Here is a 17,588-nt window from a genome sequence, read left to right as displayed (position 1 = left end):
TGTTTTTTTTTTTTTTTTTTTTTTTTGTGCCAAAGTCTCAAATTCAAAGGTATAATCTACCCTTTTATTGAAGAACTTTCCACCCTTTTCTTAAATAATCATTTTATCTATGTTTATTCTTGACGATATCATTCTTAATCATGTCAACTCTTGATATGATAATAGAGACAATCATGACCCATAAATTATATCATCTGAGGAAGACAAGCGAATGGTCAATAAACTACATGTTCACAAAAATAAGATGAGGCTAAGCCCACAACCAACAGTCAATACATGTGTGATATCACAGTCATGCTTGTTCAAAGCGTGTTACAGATGACCGATGGTCACATTCCATGTTATGCCTAACCCTTTCATCTTACTTTTATATTGTATTATTTTATTATTCAAATTTGAGTGGATGAAATTTGGTCCAAAATCTAATCTACTTCTACCACATTAAATGCTTCATAATAAAGAACAGGGACAATTAGTCATCAAACCTCCCCCAACTAAGTGATGTAAGCTATCTTGTCTACATGTTTTCCTGCAATTGCCACAACGCTTTCTTATCAATTTTTATTCTCTCTCCCGTCTTATAAAACAATTCTCTCCAAACTAGATTTGAGATTAAAGTACATTGAAATTATTCGTAAATTCCAAATTTGAACAATCAACTTTTTCTTTGACCTAAAACAAGTGTCGAGAACCGAATTCAAAGGACTTATTCACCACAGGCTTATTGTCTTCCTACTAACTCAACTTGATTTTATTGAAAACCTTTCATATTTTAATATTAGTTCAAAAGAAAATCAACTATAATTTATATATTTACAGTATAGACCAATACGTTATAAACAATTATGAACCTCCAATTTCAAAACCAAAATATAAGTAGATATAATAAAACAGACTCGAATCTAGATATGATCATTATAGTCTCCAGCTCGTTCATCCCAACGTCTTGATCACATTGCATTCCATCTGTCTGAAAAGAAAATATAAAATAATTTTTTGTGAGTAATTAATTTACTTAGTAACTAACTATCTTTTAAATATGTTTAAGTTTTATAATTTACGTTCTGTCTAAAAGTTTCGATATGGACCGAGTCCTTGATCCGTTGTATAAGTATGAATCGCCCTCTATTGATACTGGCTCAAGTTCTCTACTCATATCACATTCTGAACTGCCACCCGTGATTGCGTCCTTCCACAAGTATAAAGCTTTGGTTTTAGGAATTAGATCTGAGTGTTCTAACTACTCTTTACTTATTTGTTTTATTTATATTCATAATGAATTTCGAATGTAATACCCATCTGCTAAACATTATAGAAAATTTTATGGCGTTCTCGATCAAATACTAAACATTCTAGCACTCTTGATCAAATACGACTCGTCTACTAAACATTTTGGCGGTCTGAAATAACATACAGGCCGACGATCAAGAATATTCATGCTCCCAACATAGCACTCACCACATCGATTAGGATTTCTGCAGGACAAATCAAATCTAGTACGAGCTTCCATGCATCCACGCAGGCCTTCCACGCGCTGAACCCCTCAGCTGCTCGCACCCCACGCACCTCATGCGTCTTCAACCTCAAGCCTGCTCTGAATTTCCATAACTTTTTGGAAATACTCATTATGTCCCAACCTCGATTTTTCCTACTACAATAGTTATATCTTCTCAATTTCAGAAAACGGTAGATCTACTCACCACTAACCTATTGAAACCAATTTAAATTTCTAAAAAACATAGCTATGGGTTCCCTAGCAACCGATCTCGATCTAAATTTTTTTTATTTGATTCAACCCTTGAGATATGTTGCCTTGGCTCCTTTGAGCTTTAATAACCTCTTCCCTTTCGCAAATCTCATTTATATATTGTTGAAGGTCCAATTTGGTGACTTACATATACTCATTCCTCATTCCTCGGCGATCTCCTATAATCGAAACTTAAATTCGGCCTTAATCCAAGGATAATCGTGCCAACAAATCCTCCCCTTACACCTAACAAAATGTTGACCTACCGCATGTACTTCCTTTCCATAAACACTGCTCGAGGATATGTATATTATTCCATAACTTAACAATTCTCTCATTTGGAGATTTGGAAACTGGTTCAGTTAACCAAGAATTTTATTCTCAAACGATCCTCAACATCTTCAATGCACCATACCAATTGAGGTTTTGCACAACCTCAATTTTCCAACATCAACACATTTTGTCAGCATGTTTGCTGGATTCTTTGCACCCTCTATCTTCTCCAAACATATCATCATCTTCTACTAACCTATGAGTGAAGTGGTATCATCTTCTGATGTGTTTTGTCTTTGATAGTCCGAGGCCTTCACCAACTATATGACACTTTGACTATCTGCATGAAAAATATTCTCACGTGCTTCTTGCCTAATTCTTCTAAGATAGTCTGTCATTGATATCATCTTCTTTCCATCTATAGCTATTGGCACGTACTCAACCTCAGTTATTGCCACATACTCAATCTTAATAGATGAAGGAGCAACACAATTATGAAAACTAGATATCCAACTCATCCGATCATCCATGGCTTGCTCCCACCTAGTTGTATCCTCGAACTGTAGGGCATCACCAAAGGGCTCTTCATCAATCAATAACAGATAGTGTAATGAAGGTGCATACCTAACCGATACCCTAATAGTTTTGGATGTTCTTCTCAACACCTGCTCAGGTGTCACTTACTCCACTCATGGTTCTTCAGAAACAATCTTGAAAGTTTCTTGAGTATTTACTACAACATCACTAGATAAATTTTCTGTGCCTCAACCTTAACTCCCACTTGTTTCGGTCTCCCAAAACCTTTCTTCTTTTTGTCCTTGTACAAGACATTTTCATCAAAAGTCACGTCAGAATATTTTAAGATTTTTCTGTTCTTGTCATCCCAAACCCTATACCCAAACATGTCAGAATCATAGCCTATGAAGTAACACTTCACAACCTTAACGTCAAACTTGTCCCTCTTCTTTAGATCAACATAAACATACGCAATGCAGCCAAAAGTTCTAAAGTCAGAGTAAAAGTTTTAAAGTGAAAGTACTTGAGTTCTTTTCCTGTCCATACTTCTTCTGACAACTTGAACTCCAAGGGTACTCACAGCCCTCTATTGATTAAGTAGACGGCTGTATTTACACCATTGACCCAAAATGTCTTTGGCAATCCAGAATAAATCCTCATGTTCCTTGCTTGATCATTCAATGTTCTATTCATCCTTTCAGCAACACCATTTTTTATTCCTTTATCGGGAACTGTCTTCGTTAATCTAATTCTTTTACCGAGAATTGTCGTACTCTCCTCTATTGTCAAACCTCAGCCATTTGACCTTAAAGCCGATCTAATTTTTCAGCTTCAGCTTTCCACTTCTTAAAAGTGGCAAATACTTCTAATTTGTGTTTTAGGAAATAGATCCACACCTCCCTGTTGAAATAATCTATGAAGGTAATGTAGAACTTTGATTCGCCAAGTGATGGAACTAGAGATGGTCCCCAAATATCTATATGGACCATTTCCAACCACACTTTCTTCAGTTCTCTAACAACCTTCGTGTAACACCCGCTCATCGCCAACGCGATGAACAGGAGTTACTATCGACAATTTCAAGAGACTCTGATACCCAATCATAAAATTTAAAATATTTCTAAAAACATCCAGTAAAGTATTTCTATAAAAGTAAAACAGTACTTTACAAAAAAACTTAAAACGACTAAGGTAAATTCTTGACAACGGAAACATAATTACAGAACAGACCCAGACATGGATTCCCAGTAGTCTCTAGCCCGCTGGTCTCGTCCTCGGCTGACCTGCAGCATCTACATCTGGAAAGAAAAGTTATAATAATTCTGATGAGTAATTAGATTACTCAGTAAGTAGCTAGTTTATCATTCACAGGTTCAAAACTAATCTTTCCAGGTGTTTTTACGTTTTATTCATCATTGACTCCTAGTTCTCTTACTAGGGTCATCTGTTCGTTAATGAGGTATCTCAGCTACCTCCAGCTAGGTTACTGACTCTCTCTCGATATGCTTATCTAGAATTTTCGGACTCGTATGTAAGACTCGCTCTCGGTCAAATACGGCCCGTCTACTAATTGCTCTGGCGGCCTGTTTATCTCATATACCAACGGTCAGGAGTACTCCTGCTCCCTGACTTAGCACACAGCGCGTTGGCCAGGAACTCCGCGGGAATTAGTAGACTATCATACTCATATAAATAAGCCATAGCTCATCCACCAATAAGCATATCTAGAGTCATAACCTTTCCATTAACATGCATAACATACTCACAGTTACTGCATGCTTCCCTACATATATCATGATCAACACGTAGAACATTCTGAAAATCATTTATATCACGCTTACATCACAGGCAAGCAGTCACAATATACAATAAACACTAAATATCATCAAAGTTCATCATAACTTATTAAGCTCTTAATCAGGTAAACAACATACTCACATGTTGTAAAACAAGTTAAGAACGAGTTCAAAGGTCGATACGCTACTTACTTGGTTTCGAACTCCTTTTTCCCCCTTGAATGTACGTTTAATAGTACTTCAACACAATTCCTTCCTATTAGACCTATATTTTATCAATTTCAACATAAATATAGACCAATTTTGGGTAGGACAGGTCAAAAGGAGTCGAACGGGACAAACCGGGAGCCAAAATACCTTCTCACGCGCCCTCACGCGCCAATGCAAGGTCGGAGGTTTGTTTTCTCACGCGCCTGAACCGCGTACAGTCGCACACCCACTCGCAGCCTCCCCACGCGCCTCGCGTGTCCTTCACGCGCTCGTCTTCAACCTCTCCTCCCTGCAATTTTTCTCAATCTTTTCCTTTAATACCCGTTGTGTCCCGAAGCAAAAATTTCATCTCTACAGCTCGAATTTCGTTCTGATTTCTTCTACAACTTTATAGATCGTCTAACTACAGTTCTAACCAGCCTTATTTCATAACTTATTATGCAGTATAACTCAAGATATCGAGATTTAAAGGTTCGGTGATGTGGGTTTTTTTCGTTACCTTCGAATTACCGTCCGCTTCAGCTCGGGGCCGTATCCTTTCCTCAAAAGATTCCTCAGCAACAACCCCTCTTCCTTTACCCTCGATTGATGTCCAATTTTAAGCAACCAAAAACTCGAATTCTCCAAAATTTCCTCCTCTGTTTACTGGGTTTCTTTCCAACTCCATTCTTCGTTTTTCTTCCCTTTTTAAAGCCTAATCAGGCTCTAATACGCTTCCACCTCCCCTAATCACCCTCTCATCCATCCCACGCCTCCAGCTACGCGTCCACCGCCCCTCAATCTCCTTTACAGCAGCTGCTTGACGCAGCTGCTTCATTTTCGTCGTTTTTTTTTTTTTTTTAATTAATTAATTTATTTATTTATTTTTATTATTATTATTATTATTATTATTAAACACACAACACATACACCCAAAATACATTTTATCATTATTTTGGGTTATTACACTTCGTGACGCTAACTCATTTCTGTTTGTCCATAATGCAACTCTCACAATGACCATATCAACAGATTTCAGGCCTTCTAAAACTCATTTTGCAGTCAACATCTTCATTCCTTTAACGCTCATATGTTCAAGTCTATTGTGCCACAGACATAAATTTGAAGCACTCTCATCAGCAACAACAGCCATGTTTATACACCCTGTAGTGGTATACAAGGTTCCAGATTTTGTGTCACATGCTACCACCATAACACCCTTCACAATCTTCCACGAACTCTTCCCAAACTCTATTGCATAATCTGTGTTATCTAACTAACAAATAAAGATAAGGTTCTTGAGACCAAGAATGTATCGAACATCTTTTGATGTCCATTGATTTCTTGCATAAATTTTCCTTTAATCTCCAAGACTTTGTTGTCTGCAAGATATGTCTTCTCGAAATTTCCAAATTTGAAATTCTAAAATAGTTCTTTATTTGGAGATGAATGAAAAGATGCACCTGAATCCAAAATCCAAGATTAAATCGGACTATCGACGTTGAGGATTAGAGCATCCCCAATTTCTTCTGCTGAATTTATAAAATCATCAGCATCCTCTGATTTATGATTCTACTTCCTCTTTAGTCTTGCACAATCTATTCGAAAGTGATCTTTTTCTCCACAACTCCAACACTTACTTTTGGTCTGTTTAAAAAAAAATTGTTTGGGTCTTTTGATTTACTTAGTCCTCTTTGGTCAACACTAATAGCACTACCAAATGAATACCCAATTTCTCATCTGCGAATACTTTCGCTGAAAACGACATCTCGAATTCATCAAACTTCATTTTCTCAGATCCTCAGAAACTGTTGATCGCAGCAATAACAGTATCCACAACTCAGGGTAAAGATGACATCAATATCAATGTTTTAATTTCACCTTCAAAATTAATTTCCACCAAACTCATTTAACTTGCAATCATATTGTATTCATTTATATAATCAACAATAGATCGAATTTCAGACATCTGTAGATTGAACAATCCCTGCATCAAATACAATCAAATACACCTTGTTTATAGTCGACGATTTTTTTATACATATTCAATAGCATCTTCAATAAATCAGACGTTGTCTTCTTCTTGTCTTTAATGATGTTAAACGCCACACTTTTTAACAGCGTCAACCGGATCAACCCTAAGGCATGTCGATCCTTGAGCTTCTGCTGCTCCGTGGTCATGATATCCGACTTCACCTCCCAACAAGGGTTCGTGAAGATCTTTCTAATACAAAATCTTCCATTTGCATCTTCTAGAAATTGAATCGAATCCATCAAATTTCTCAATTCCAATCTTTGAATTTATCATCTTCACAAATCATGGTAAATTTCGCCTAGTTCCGATACCAGTAGTTAGGATCGCACAACTTACACACTCGATCTAGATGAACACAAAAAATAGGAGAGAAAAAATGCAATGAGAAATATTGGCTAATAGTTTATATGGATGATTTCAAGTATGTACAGTAATAGAGAATACAGAGAAGGCAAAAAGTACATATTCAAATCATTACCTAAGAGAGGTATATATATGGTTCAATTTATTATATATAGCTTTACCATATATAACCATTTACTATATATAACCCTTGAATAAGCTATAAATAAGCAACAGACTCCATAACATAACAATCATAGCTGCACTTTGTATATGTACGTGTATATATAGACCTCTCCATAGGTCAGCCTAATTTGATTGGTCACCAAGCTTGTAGAGTGTTTCTAACATAGAGAATAGAATAAGTACTTTAATCTATTAGTCTTTGACCAAAAGGTTAGCAACGACCTAGATCATACCAAGGTGAAGGTGAAGGGTAGCAACGACCTAGATCATACCAAGGTGAAGGTGAAGGGTAGCAACGACCTAGATCATACCAAGGTGAAGGTGAAGGGTAGCAACAAAGTATCTTTTGGTCGAAGACCAAAAGATTGCACACCTTAGCCAACAAGGCCACCCCTAGGTAGGCATTACATAGAGATGGCAAACCTTAACAAATGATGGTTTCATAAAATTCCTACAAGATATCTATCCTTTATTTCTTTTTCAAAAAATATACATCCATATATCTTTAAATATGACATGTGGATGTCGACATTAATCCTTCCATCTTGATCAACCATGCAAAAATCCACAAAACTAACTTTACAATTTTGCAAGGTGAACACTTGGGATAGAAGAGAAAAATACTCTCTTCTAGAGAGGCAACTATTATATTGCCCATATATGATACAAAATCTAGACACTGCTCCTAAAGCATTCTACAGTATGACCAACTATCCAACCAAACCAATAACATTAGATTAGTTGGAAAACATACCTAGGCTTAGGATTATAGTCTACGCCTGGTTGGGCGCCTACAACGATTTCCACGTTCAGTTGATTCATGACCATCCACATGGAGACCAAGCAGCCAATGCATTCCAGAAAATCTTGAATTGTACTAGTGGAACTTTGGTTATTGGTTATTTACTCTAGGAGATAAATTCGAAAGCGCAGGTCTAATTGGTGGAGGTTTCTGAGGGTATTTCGTTGAACCACTTTGACCCTGATTTGTTTTACGTTTCTTCGGCATATGCTGTTGATGGTTAGGATGATGTTGCTGCAGCGATTGATGGGTTGGGTTCGGTTGTTGCGCTTGCATTTTGCCTTTGGTTGGATGTGGACGTTGTTGTGATTGGACAGTGATGGAATGTGACTGTTGCATATTACCCGTGGTCAAATCTGGCAGTTGACCATGGATGTTGCGTTTCTTCCTTTTCATATCTTTAAGAGAAACAATGAGGTTTTGAAGCCCTTGAGATGAGATTTCAGAACTAAGGTTACAATCTGCAGCGCATGTAATTACCGACTTCACAGCATCTATCTCCTTGTCTATGGCTTCATCCTTGCAGTGATAGTCAAAGTAGATATCTTAGCAAAAAAAAAAAAGTACCATTTCTTTACAATGTTCATATTTTGGGGATTCCATGAGAACAGACGACTAACCATGGCAGCACGTACATCGTCCTGTCCTGTATCGTGTTTATTGCTGACTTTTACAGTGGCATTCCTTACATCTCGCAGATATTCATTCAGAATCTGTACAGGTCGAAAGCATTCCAACTTGTATCCACATATAAACCTGACGGCCTTAACAAATTGCTTTGTTCCAATCAGATTTTGTACAATTTCTGCAAAATGAAAGAATATGAGACAAGGTCATCGGTTAGAACAGGTAAAAAAAAATTATTGTAAAATCTAATTTCAAATGTTAAGATGAGAAATCTGAAGCGTTTCGGCACCTGTTCTTAAAATTGTGTAAACATTGTATGAACGATTGATTATTTTTAATTTAAAAAATTAGTTTAATGTAAAACTTTTTAGTTTTAAAATTTAACATTTGAGCTAACAAAAAAAAGTTACCAGAGACATTTTTATAAAGTTCTTAAAAAAAATTAAATAATAGAGAGAGAAACAAGAAATAAAAAAATAAATAACCAATAAACAACACTAGCTTTCAAGGAGGGACTTAAAATGTGCAAAAATGATACGGAAATTAACACAAATCAAGAAGGGATTATAAGAAACTCGGTAGAAACTACTGCACTTTATGCTTTCTTGGGATGAGAACCTAGGTAAGGTGAAATGATATTTTATATCATAGCAGAGACCCATCAATTTATTCTTAAAACATATAAAAAAAAATTTGGTATTTCTGAACGGACCTAAATCATTTTCTTAAAATATCTATCTTTGCTTCTAAAATATCTAAATCAATTTACTAAAATAAATATACGATTGGCTCAAACAATTATTGGGATTGACCCTATCGGGCTAGTGATGATATTTCAACACTCCCCTAGCACTAGTTCTCATTTGCTACACCATGTTGAGCTAATAGCAAAAGCCCTCATGTCAGCCCTTTTGTAAACAAGTAAGCTACTTGATTTTCTGTCTTGATTTGTTGCATCTCGATTTCTTCCTTCAGAACTCTCTCTAATGAAATGGTAATACACCTCCATATGTTTTGTTCTAGCATGAAACACCAAATTTTCTGCTAGGCAAATCACAAATTGGTTGGTGTAATGAAGTGGTATTGGATAGTCAATTTTCTAATGCAAATTCTACGTTAAGAGTTTCAGCCATGTACTTTCTTGAGTTGCTCCAGCTGTTGCTTGTACTATGCTTCTGTAGTTGACAATAATATTGTTGATTGTCTTTTGCTACACCAAGAAATTGTTCTCGAACAGAGCTTGAATCCTAGTGCTTGATATTCAAGTATCGTGATATCCTGCATAGTCAACATCATGATATCTAGATAGCTTGCAATCTTGGCTTCTTTTGTACAAAAGATCATAATTGATTGTACCTTTGACGTATCTCAAGATCATGTCGAGGTGTCATTTCCTTTCCACTAAGTTTACTTGGTTGAGTGCTCACCAACATCAATGTCGCTTGGATCTTCAGGCACAACAACACTTCAACAAATTTGCACAATGTGCTCCCTCGTCTTCTGTGGAAAAATTTCTTCAATGTAGTCCAAGTCTAGTAATACTTCCTTCTCTAAATCCAAGTCTAATAATGCTTCCTTACCTGAATCCAAGTCTAGCAATGCTTCCTTATCTGAGAGAAAACCTGCATCCATTGCGCCACTCTGATCGTTAGTTATGTAGTTCGAGCATCCTAAATCAATGATTCAATCAACCTCGTAACCGATATGCTCTCACATCATCGTCATGAGTGCTAGCTCATCTTCTTCTATGGGACATAGTACATTTGCATCCCATTCCTCCTCCATCTCCATGTTGGAGGGTGTCACATTGCTTTTGACAGACTTTTTCTTAGACCAACAATCCTCGAACATGTGGGCCCTTCTTCCTGTAATTGTAGTAGAGATACCTTTAAATCTCTTCTCTTGAGAACTCTTGTTGTCGTTCTTCTAAGATCTCTCTGGTTGTGCAATTCCTTGATAGCTTCTTCCTTTGTCATCATTTTTGTATCCACGTTTGGTAGACGACTTATTGTTGCTTCGACTTTCACTTGTGTAGAGTGCTTCTTCTTTACCCTTTAATGTGATGTCTCTCATTTGTTTAGTCATGGCTTCTTGATTAGCTAACAAATTTTCATACTCTACACGTGATGGTTGAGCGAGCCATCCTTATACAACAATAACGAAACTTCTATATTCTAGTTACAATCCATGGATAATGATCCTCTTCATTCGAGCTTCTCCAATGGCAGACTTCGAGTCTAGTCAGTAATTTCTCGACAGATTGACCTCACTTTGTGGAAGCACTGAGAAATCGTCATGTTACATTGTGAGATTGATAACAACTCGTTCTCCAGAAGTTGTAGCCTCATATCGTTCTCCTTTGAGAACAGCATCACGAACGTGTCTCGTGCTTCTTTCGGTGTCTTGTCATCCCAAATATGTTCTAACATCTTTTCTTTGATCGTGGTTTTCAAGACAAACATTGTTTTGCCTGCTTTGATTCTCCATTTGCGCAAGAAGTCATTAGAATCATCCTCTGGCAACGTAGTTTCACTCCAGCCAACAACCTCCCAAAGATCCTGTTCTTATAAATAGAACATCATGCATGTTGCCCACGTGTTGTAGTTGTTAAGTTTCTTAATTCTTCCAACAATTTGGAAATCACCCATCGTGTTGGCAACACTCAGTAATACCAAACAAGCTCTTTCTACACAAAACATGCAGAGTCATGGACTACTCACGACACAAAAAAACTCACTCACTAATAATTTCAAGAAATTGTTTCTGATGCGAAAGATCAGCTAGAGCTGCAACCACATAGCATGCTAATAATTCCAAGAGATCAAACAACCTATACTAACCTCGTTCAGTTATCAAATTATTAAACACAACTCTTTGTGGAAAACACTCACACACTTTATTAACACAAATCGAGAAGAGATTACAAGAGACCCTACAGAAACTACTGCACTTTGTGCTTTCTTGGGATGAAAACCTAGATAAGGTAGGGGTAATTATAGTAGAGCCTGGTCAATGTATTCCTAAAATATTTAGATCTATTCCTAAAATATTCCTAAAATATCTAGGTATCTTCTTAAGATACCTAAATCATTTTCTTAAAATATCTAGATATCTTTACTCCTAAAATATCTAAATCATTTTACTAAAATAAATATACAATGGGTTCATACAATTATTGACTTTGATCCTATCGAACTAATGATGATATTTCAACAGTTCTAACATAGAAAAGTAGTTCAAGTCGATTTATTTTAAGGAAAAGAAAATGTATGTCTCCAAGAAAAACCTTTGCACTATATGGATGGGAAGTAAAGTATCAGAGTAGTTTTCTAGTTTAATAGGTTAAGGTGAGAATTAAGTGGAAATTCAAACCTTTGATATTTTGGTCAAAAAAAACCAAAATATACTATCTCTGACTAGTTGAACAATATTCAAATTAGTAAAATTAGTAAGTATCAGCTCAAAACTTAAATGAATGATTGGAAATTAATAGAGAACAAGTTCAGAAAACTAACCTTGTATCTTTTGATTATACCCGAACATCAGGCACAACTCCGATGCCTGTTCATGCAGCACTATTTTCTCTAAGAGCTTTAAGATCTCTTCCTCGCTGAATGAAGTCGTCAATCCATATGACGCTATAAGTTGCAAGAAGCCAACAACGTCCAAATAATCATTTGCATCACTTTTCATGTTCAATTTCCAGTCAACTGCAAGCTTCAATGCATCTTCTCTCACCTTTGTATCAATACTTGGTGAGATTTGCTTTAATTGCTTTAAAAGAAGTGTGGACCACCTCAAGAAACTTTCTTCAAAACCTACCTGTAACTTCAACTGTTGATGAAAAGAAACTTGAATCACATCCGAGACAAGTTTTGGAGCGTTTGACGACTCTTTAAGAATCGATAAGATTGCACTTGGCATCAATTTCTGTTCAGTCAAATGCTTGTTCAAAAGTAAATATAATCTCTTCTCATTTGAATCCATGTTCTGCTGCTTATTTTTTAAGGAAAAGACCGGCATTTCATTGTCCGGCAATGATTCAGGTTGCTCCAGTTTAACCAGCCTAGGAGCTGCACTGCCCTCTGAATAAAATGAGAACACAAAATAGAGAGAATAGATATTTAAAAACCAGCCAGCCTTAATTGGTATTTGATTTAACAACTACATCAAAGAACTAAATAACATTCATAAATTGATATATACTGCGAACACAATAGGATCAATGGCTACATAATTGTTAGGAATCACGACTCTCCACAATGGTATGATATTGTCCACTTTGAGCATAAGCTCTCATGGCTTGCTTTGGGCTTCCCCAAAAGGCCTCACACCAATGGAAATAGTACTCCTCACTTATAAACCCATGATCATTCCCTAAATTAGCCAACCAAAAGACTAAGAACAATCCTCAACAATAACTTCCTTGCGTCAGAATCCAGATGAATGCATATGTAATTTATTATCTTTTGTTTTTCTGAAAAGAAATGCATATATCAAACATATCTGGGTATTAACTAATGAATTAAACAGAGGAAACTATTTGACCAACAATTTATAATAAATGAGTATAAAGATGGTGAGAAGAGGACATGTACTGCTTACCAGAAGATTTATCTCCAATACCAAGCGCTCGGGCTAGCTCAAATCCTTGTTTATATTGTGAAACTGAATTCAGAAGAATATGTAATTCCTCTGAATTAAAATCTGAGGCCAGCTGAAAATTAGCTATAAGTAGCAAGAATGCCACCACTTCCACATGATTCTCACTTGTCATTGACATCCTAGCCTTCCACTGGACTGCCAGCTTTAGAGCTTCTTCTTTCAGTGAAGGCGTAATTTGTGGTGAGAACTTCAATAATAGTTCACACAGCAAAATGCATCCCCTCTTGACATTATGCAAATCGACTTTTGCATCTTCGGACACCACATGTGGAGGGTAGAACCATTTCATAGCATCTAGAACTAACTTTGCACGATCGGAAGATGCTTGAAGAGTCATAAACACTTCTGTGCGTACCAAATCATGCAGTTTCAGATGCTCACATAAAAGAACTAACAAAAGCTTTCCATCTACGGCTGATCCTGAATGAAAATTCAAAGTCATAGAACTTTCAGCAGTTCTGCTCCCTAATTCCTCAGTTTTTACTTTCAGAGGAAGAATGTTTGGATCACCCAACAATTTTACCTTTTCATTACAATTATCTTTCGAAGTCCTGGCTAGATTGATATCTTTTTCTTTTGACTCGAGTTTCTCAGCCCACAACTTGCATTGTATTTCTTTTAATCTTAGTTCTTCACGGCCTTTTTCCACCAATTTCATCTGTGAATCCATATCTGTTTTTAAGGATTCAATCTCTTTCAGAGAAATGCTTACTTTCTCATCCTTCTTGTTGAGTTCTTCTGTCTGTCTTTGAAAATCATTTTCTTTGTTCTTGAGATTCTTTGAGCGTTGTTCTATTGATTTTCTCAACAAATTGTAATGCTCTTTTCGAGTTTTTAGACCTTCAAGACATTTATCGACTATCAAAGAAATGGAGTTCTGTTGTTTCATCATTGATGGCAACTCGGTAGAGTAGTCATCCACAGACGCTTGCAATGAATCAAGGTTATTGTCCTTGAACTCCAATTCCTTTGAGCATTCAACAATTGCCTTTTCTATTGAATAAACATATTTAGTAAGCAATATAAGCGCATTCTGACAATCTCGAATAGATTGTTGAGTGCCATCAAGTTGCTTTTCCTGTACATCAAGTTCTTTACTATGTTCCTTGATACACCTTTTGATGGATTCTAACTCTGATTCCTTTGATAACACATCTTCAGAAAGAACCTTCAACTTGTTCTGCAGTAAACCAAACTCCTTCTCTTTAAGATCAAGTTCTTGAGTCCGCAATTTTATAGACTTTTCTATCTTGTCAAATCTCTCCATTTTCCACTTAGTGGTAATCATATTAAGAATTGTTTCAAGATCCTTTTCTTTCAATTTGAGTTTTCCGTTGGTATCTTTAATTGCCATCTTAGCTGCAAGCTCTTCTTCATGTTCTTGAAGCAATGCTCTTATCGATTCTACACTCGTCCCCTTCAACTCACATTTCATTGACCGCTCCTCAATTAACTGTATTATCTCATTTAATTTCTGTTCATTTAATTCCATAACCAGCTCACAATCGTCAATCCTCTTTTGAACCATATCAAATGGCTTCTCCTTCTCCTTACACTCCTCGGCGTCCAAGACTGTGATGCATACCTTATTAACCTCATCTTCTTTCAATTTAAAATCCTTCAACAAAATCCCTAGTCTCTCCTGCGCTGCATCCAAATCCACCTCTTTCAATCTAAGCTCACCATCACATTTCTCAATCAAACGATTCAACTCGATCAGTTCGTTCTTCTTCAACTCAAGCTCTTTCGAGCATTCATGAATAGACTTCTTCACATCATCCAACTCCTCTTCCTTCGAGGCAATCACCTTCTCCCGCCTCTCAAGCTCCTCGTACTGCGTCTGAATCATTTCTCGAGTCGAATCGAAGTGCGTTTCCAAGTCCTTCCATTGAAGACTAAACAACAAAAACTTAGAAGCCTCCGAATGCAACTGTTCATGCGCTTGGCAGAGACTACTCTGCTTCCAGTCCGCAAGTTTCATATGCGAAGCAATCATCTCCATACGGAAAAAGGTACTCCTCTCCGCAAAATAAACATATAATGCACGGCTATTTACAAACAACACACACCAGTATAGCAGAGAAGTAAATAAGAAGAGGAACAAAGAATGAAAAAGAGAAGGTAATACTAAAACTGTGGCATTTAAATGCAAAAGAGTACCGAAATCAAGTGAGCGAAAACCCTAGAATCCCGCCATGGAAGAGCTCCAGAGGAGGGAGAAGACCGAAGAGTGATGATCGGATGAATTTGAATTTCGAATTTTGAATCCTTAATTTAGCAGTTTTTGTAAAGTACTCTGTCTTTTTTTTTTTTTCCTTTTTCTTTTTTTTAGAGTTAAAAAAATAGTATTATAATATGTGAATGCGATCTTGTAATGATTCTAGATTTCTAATTGATCTAAAATCGTACTTTATGCGAAAATATTTCATTCAAAATTTTATCATAAAACATAGTCATGGATTTACATGAAAGATCTTTAAATAAAATAACAAAAATTGAAATAAAATAAAATAGAAATGCTATGTATTAACCTATATAGTACGAATTTAAATGCATGCTAATAATCTATACTAACCTACCATTTATGAAATTTAAATACAAACTACCATACACATGTATCACGATCTCTTGGGTCGCGATATCACCGTCAAGAGTATGAGGGGCCTTGTCTTTACCTAGAAAATAAGAGTAGCACGTCGCTTGTATTTTAAGAAATACTCACTAAGTAATTCTGCTATTGGGGTTAGATGCAAACACATACACTCATGAGTGAGACCTATCATATCAGTATATATTCTTTATGTAGCTATCCTAAGTGGGTACTTAGATAATGTTTTACACACAGTCTACACATGCGAGTATGGATCACCATTTAGTTCGCACACCTCATAGGCTCCTTTCTTGTCGACGAGCATTCTCTAGAGTTGTTGATGTCAGACACTCATTAGGAATGGTGACCATCGCAACATTATAATAAACATAATGATTGTTTTCCTGCCTCGTAGCGTACGCATCCGTACCATCGTAAAAGAAGGGGTATCCCCCGATGCATGAGCATACAATAATGCATGAGGTCCCAAAATTTTTCATTCATTAAATCATGTACAAAAACCCATCTTCCACCTTCCTTTATATCATATCATTTTATCATATTTTCGATGCATATCTCGGGGTTGTGCATTATGCCAATACATCATATTGCATGTCAATCATATCATATATCTCGTCATGTCAAACATATGTCATATCATGTCTTTTAACGTATCATATCATACTATGCACATATCATATTGTATGTCGTGTCACAGCATGCATTATATCGTCAATCATATAACATCATAACCCTAGGTTTCTCTCTCTCTTTTTTCCTTTTCTTTATTTTTTTCCGGACATTTTGCCCGGTTGACTTTGACCCAAAATTTTAATTTTGCTGGTATTTTTAAATTTATTTTTCTACGTCCCCACGTGTCCCAAGCCCTTTTTCCTTCTACACCACTTTGAGATTCACTCTCTAAGACAGATAAAAATTCAATAGATACAACTCGCAATGGGCGCTGCATTGACTAGTCGTCACCAATTCAAAGGTACAATCTTACTTCTTGTATTGATTAACTTACTTTTGATCGTATCGATGGATACAATTATTCTACTGAATAAGAGTGCAACTCTGAACTATGATTAATGAACAAAAATAGATTAATTTAAAAGTTTAATTACTTAATTTTATATCATTGAACCTTATAATCCGTGGTTTCATAAGTTCTTCCTGTTAGCTCAGAGCAACATTAAAAAAAATTAATTTAATTAAAAATTTTAAACGTTCATATATTATTGGCTAAATAAAATAGAAATAAAAACGCTTTAATAAATATATATTTTATATTTTACTTTATAATATATTTAAGTTCTAAGTGACTTTTCTAAATTTAAAATAAAATAGAAAAAATAAAAAACACTTTAGTAAATATAAAAATGTGTTTCATAATACAACAAAAGAAATATCTTCCATTATTTGCTTGTAGCCAAGTTTAAAAGAATATCATATCTGAATAATTTAATTTCATTTTTAATAGGTCCCACTCATCCATGTGCTCAAAATATATCAAATAGGACCTTGGCAACAAGCCTGGAGATATTTTTCTTTTAAATAAATACAAAAAATTGGCCCCATTGAAATGATATATATGTTAATTTTGTATAAAAAAAAATCAATTCAAATTCTAAATTTATCACACGATGGTCCCCACTTTTCTCGAAGACACTATCCACACAGGCTGACCTGAGTTCTTCCAACATATTATGTCTTCACTCACATGGCCACCCAACGTAAAATTCCTCCGATCAAAGCATGTTTAATTATGAAATTATAATGATTGAGGTGCCAAAAAATGAGGTGTATCTTGTTGATAT

General features: G+C 35.9%; 1 protein-coding gene across 5 annotated transcripts; it reads right to left on the bottom strand.

The window, feature by feature from the left end:
- Nucleotides 1-889: 889 nt before the first annotated feature.
- On the bottom strand, nt 890-15,422 carry LOC111451040. 5 transcript variants are annotated; one of them, XR_002711916.1, is made up of 5 exons: nt 13,119-15,413; nt 12,029-12,598; nt 8,507-8,691; nt 7,839-8,405; nt 890-970 (listed from the first exon to the last, which is right to left on the bottom strand). XR_002711916.1 is itself a non-coding variant. In XM_023091277.1 (5 exons), exons 2-5 carry the CDS (start codon nt 15,178-15,180, stop codon nt 7,977-7,979), a joined length of 3,246 nt encoding a protein of 1,081 aa, XP_022947045.1. In that variant the 5' UTR covers nt 15,181-15,226; nt 15,339-15,422; the 3' UTR covers nt 7,401-7,976. The 5 variants fall into 5 exon arrangements, 2 of the variants coding, with proteins under 2 accessions (XP_022947045.1, XP_022947046.1); XR_002711914.1 differs by lacking the exon at nt 890-970 and adding an exon at nt 6,485-6,901; XR_002711915.1 differs by lacking the exon at nt 890-970 and adding an exon at nt 6,486-6,854.
- Nucleotides 15,423-17,588: the final 2,166 nt, after the last annotated feature.

Source organism: Cucurbita moschata, unplaced genomic scaffold, assembly GCF_002738365.1.
Source record: "Cucurbita moschata cultivar Rifu unplaced genomic scaffold, Cmos_1.0 Cmo_Scf00013, whole genome shotgun sequence".
Lineage (NCBI taxonomy): Eukaryota > Viridiplantae > Streptophyta > Magnoliopsida > Cucurbitales > Cucurbitaceae > Cucurbita > Cucurbita moschata.
This window is presented reverse-complemented; position numbering and strand designations above follow the sequence as displayed.